Below are 3,448 nucleotides of genomic sequence, written 5' to 3'. Positions count from 1 at the left end.
GAAGCATCAGCTCTCCTGGTGGAGACACGTGAGCACTGCCAAGGGCCTGGAATGTCCCAATAGGGTAAGAATAGCCATGATGAGAGACGGCTGCTTCTGGCCTCTGGGCACTGCAGTTGTCAGGAAGGCTTTGCCTCAAACAGCTCGGCACCGTCTCAACTGGAGACAGAAGAACGACCTTGTGCTCCTGGGCTTGAATCTTCCCTTCTGTATCTCCAGCTCTCACCTGGGAGTCTTTTGTAGCTAAGATACATTTTTTCCTACAAAGATTTCCCACCTCCTTGGAGAACACAGGCTCCGGAAGTCTGCAGCCACCTTGAGTCTGTGACCGCCTGAAAGCATGGACCAGCTGGACCTGCTGGGGTTCCTCGTCATCACCCTAAACTGCAACATGACCATGGTGGGTGAGTAGCGCCAACCCCTGCAGAACACTGGTTCTACCTTGGGTCACTTTTCCTGGCCCTCCCCCATGAGTAAGGCCTGCCTATCCCTGGAGGACAGGGAGCCATGGCTCAAGCTTTCCTCTAGTTCTCCATTATTTAAGGAGGCTCCCTCATCCTTTAAGGATGTCTTGGGAGTGAGCGATGTTTCTCTCAAGGGGAGTCTTTTTGCTGACATTCGGGGGCTGAGCAGATGGGAGGGGTATTTTTGTGTAACTCTTCTCTGGCTACGTTACTAGGAAAAGGAACAATACAGTCAAAGTTAGAGAAATTCATGCCTTGAGTAAGCTTTCTTGTTCATCTTTTTAGGGTTTATCCTTGAAGCTCCATTTGTAAAGATTAGTAAGTTCTCTGTGCACTTTAAACCAAATCCCAATTTTAGTTTAGTTTTTATTTTTTTGACAAAGAAAGTAATACGTTTTCTGAGTTTGGTGTAGCCAAGTTAAATTTTCAGAGAGGTATGGGTATCCTAGTAAAGGGGATTAAGAAAAGGATTAAAATATGTCTGTGAAGTGGTTGATATTTTTCTTCTTCATTGCTTTTTAGACAAAGCCAACTTGGTTTTAAAAGTTTGAGTTAATGACTTTATCACGTAATGGTCACACAGTCCTTGAGTTGAACTGCCTTCATTTATAAGAGAGTTTAGTTTTTCTGATGTCAGGTGATGATTTCTGTATCTCCTCACAAAACATTTACAAATTATTTTGACTGGCTCTTCAACACACTCCAAAATAGTTGACTCATGAAATGAAAATAGGACTTGGATGTTATTTTGATTTCTATGTTAGCCTTATTTATTCATGATAAATTGAAGAAAGACAAACTTCAATTCATAATAGCTGGAATAGGGGGGAAGGAGTTCTGAATTATTAAAGAGTCTAAAAAACTGAATGTTCTTCAAGAAATTCGATTTCAAGGGCTACAGAGCAAAATGAAAGGGCTACAGAGCCCACCGATTACATAAAGATCGTGTGGACTCTTATCATAGAGAAAACTCACTGAAATTAGTAGCTTGTATTTGCTATACACAGTTACAGGAATGCACTAGCATCCTTGAAAAAGTTTACTCTTTTTAAGAGGAAGACCTTATTTACATCCGCCCAATTTTCTTTCTAGAACTTTCAGCCCAAACTCTGAACTAGCCGAACTAGATTAAACATTTTAGTATCCATGCTTCTTTAAATCTGCCAATTTCAAAGATTTTACAAACACGTACAGGCATACCTCGTTTTATGGTGCTTCTCAGATACTTCATTTTTTTTTAACAGTTGAAGGTTTGTGGCAACCCTGCCTCAAGCAAGTCTATTGGTGCCATTTTTCCTACAGCATTTGCTCACTTCATGTCTATGTGTCACATTTTGGTAATTCTCACAATATTTCCAACTTTTTCATTGTTATTATATTTATTCCGATGTGCTGTGATCAGTGATCTTTGATGTTACTACCACCAGTGGCTGAAGGCTCAGAGGATGGTTAGCAATTTTTAGCAACGAAGTATTTTTTACTTACAGTATGTGCATTGTTTTTTATCATGCTATTGCACGCTTAATAGACCAAGGTATAGTGGAAACATAGCTTTTATATGCGCTGGGAAACCAAAAGATCCGCGTGACTCGCTTTTTGGGGGGTGGTCTGGACCTGAACCCGCAGTATCTCCGAGGTGTGCCTAGTTGAACACACTGTCCGACACAGTGTAAGTGCTCGTTAGACATTCGTCCAATGAGCTAACAGGCTGATACTGTTGCTGTGACTAAAACACATGCTTACACACTTAGTTCTCCAGGCTCGGCACCAGTAAAGATTTACAACTGTTGCTGGGAGGAGATGTGCTTGTATGGCTGTGATGGTGCCCTCCCCGTTCCCTCTTTCCAGGGAAGATCTGGCTTATCTTCATGGTGCTGCTGAGGATGGTGGTGCTCATCCTGGCCGGGTCGCCGGTCTACCAGGACGAGCAGGAGAGGTTCGTGTGCAATACTCTGCAGCCCGGATGCGCCAACGTTTGCTACGACATCTTCGCCCCCGTGTCCCACCTGCGGTTCTGGCTGATCCAGAGCGTGTCTGTTCTCCTTCCATCCGCAGTCTTCAGTGTCTACGTGCTGCACAAAGGAGCCGAGCTGGCGGCACGTGGATCCCGCTGGCTGGGTGATGACTCGGAGGACCATGACGGCCCCGAACTGACCCCTGGGGCCAGGCGCTGCCTGACGGTGCCGGACTTCTCCTCGGGCTACGTGGTCCACCTCTGCCTCCGGACCCTGACGGAGGCCGCTTTCGGTGCCCTGCATTACCTCCTCTTCGGATTCTTGGTCCCCAAGAGATTCTCATGCACGCACCCTCCTTGCACCAGCGTGGTGGACTGTTACGTCTCTCGGCCCACGGAGAAGTCCATCCTGATGCTTTTCGTCTGGGCGGTCTGCGCGCTGTCCTTCCTGCTCAGTGTCGCCGACCTTGTCTGCAGCGTGCGCTGGAAGACGCGCAGGCGACCCGGCGGGGCCCGGAGGAGGCCGTGTCAAGGGGCGGGGGGTGCGGCGCGGGAGGGACACGGGGCGCACGGGGGACGTGGGGCGCGCGCTCGCCGGGGCCTGCGGACTGGAGGGCAGGGCGCGTACAGCCCCGCAGCGGAGCCCACCGAGCCGGGGCACCCTGAGCTGCCAGGGGAGGACGAGAGCGACGCGCTGTCCTCAGCCAGCGACCAGCCGCGCGGGGCCGGGCCAGGAGCGGCGGCCCCGGGGTGGGAGGAGCGCCCCTGCGCGCCGAGCGCTCCGCTCCCGGGCCCCAGCAAGTCCGAGTGGGTGTGAGCGGCCGGCGTCCCGCCCCGGGAGCGCGGCGACCCGGACCGAGAACATCGACCCGCGGAAAGGTGAGCTGCCGGGACAGACCGACTTCCCGAGAGGCTCCGGTGCAGCGCAGCAGGGATTTAATTTAGATAAAGCCTTCTGGGGAACACTGCCCTTGGCGTTCAAATGCGGATGGAAGCTCCAAGGATTAACCGGAGAGCATCAGGTCCATGA

The 3,448-nt window shown here is 50.3% G+C and overlaps 1 protein-coding gene across 1 annotated transcript; it reads left to right on the top strand.

The window, feature by feature from the left end:
• The first annotated feature begins 340 nt into the window (after positions 1 to 340).
• Positions 341 to 3,235, top strand: GJD4 (gap junction protein delta 4). Its single transcript, XM_061181576.1, has 2 exons — positions 341 to 404; positions 2,313 to 3,235. Exons 1-2 carry the CDS (start codon positions 341 to 343, stop codon positions 3,233 to 3,235), a joined length of 987 nt encoding a protein of 328 aa, XP_061037559.1.
• Positions 3,236 to 3,448: the final 213 nt, after the last annotated feature.

The sequence above is a fragment of the Eubalaena glacialis genome, chromosome 2 (genome assembly GCF_028564815.1).
Source record: "Eubalaena glacialis isolate mEubGla1 chromosome 2, mEubGla1.1.hap2.+ XY, whole genome shotgun sequence".
Classification (NCBI taxonomy): Eukaryota; Metazoa; Chordata; class Mammalia; order Artiodactyla; family Balaenidae; genus Eubalaena; species Eubalaena glacialis.
Note: the sequence above shows the minus strand (reverse complement) of the source record. Positions and strands in the feature narration are given on the sequence as shown.

Excerpts from the sequence above, each read along its gene's own strand:
- GJD4 (XM_061181576.1), top strand. The coding sequence starts at position 341 with ATGGACCAGCTGGACCTGCTGGGGTTCCTCGTCATCACCCTAAACTGC. Across the intron at positions 405-2,312 it reads CTGCAACATGACCATGGTGG|GGAAGATCTGGCTTATCTTC; the intron begins GTGAGTAGCGCC and ends CCCTCTTTCCAG.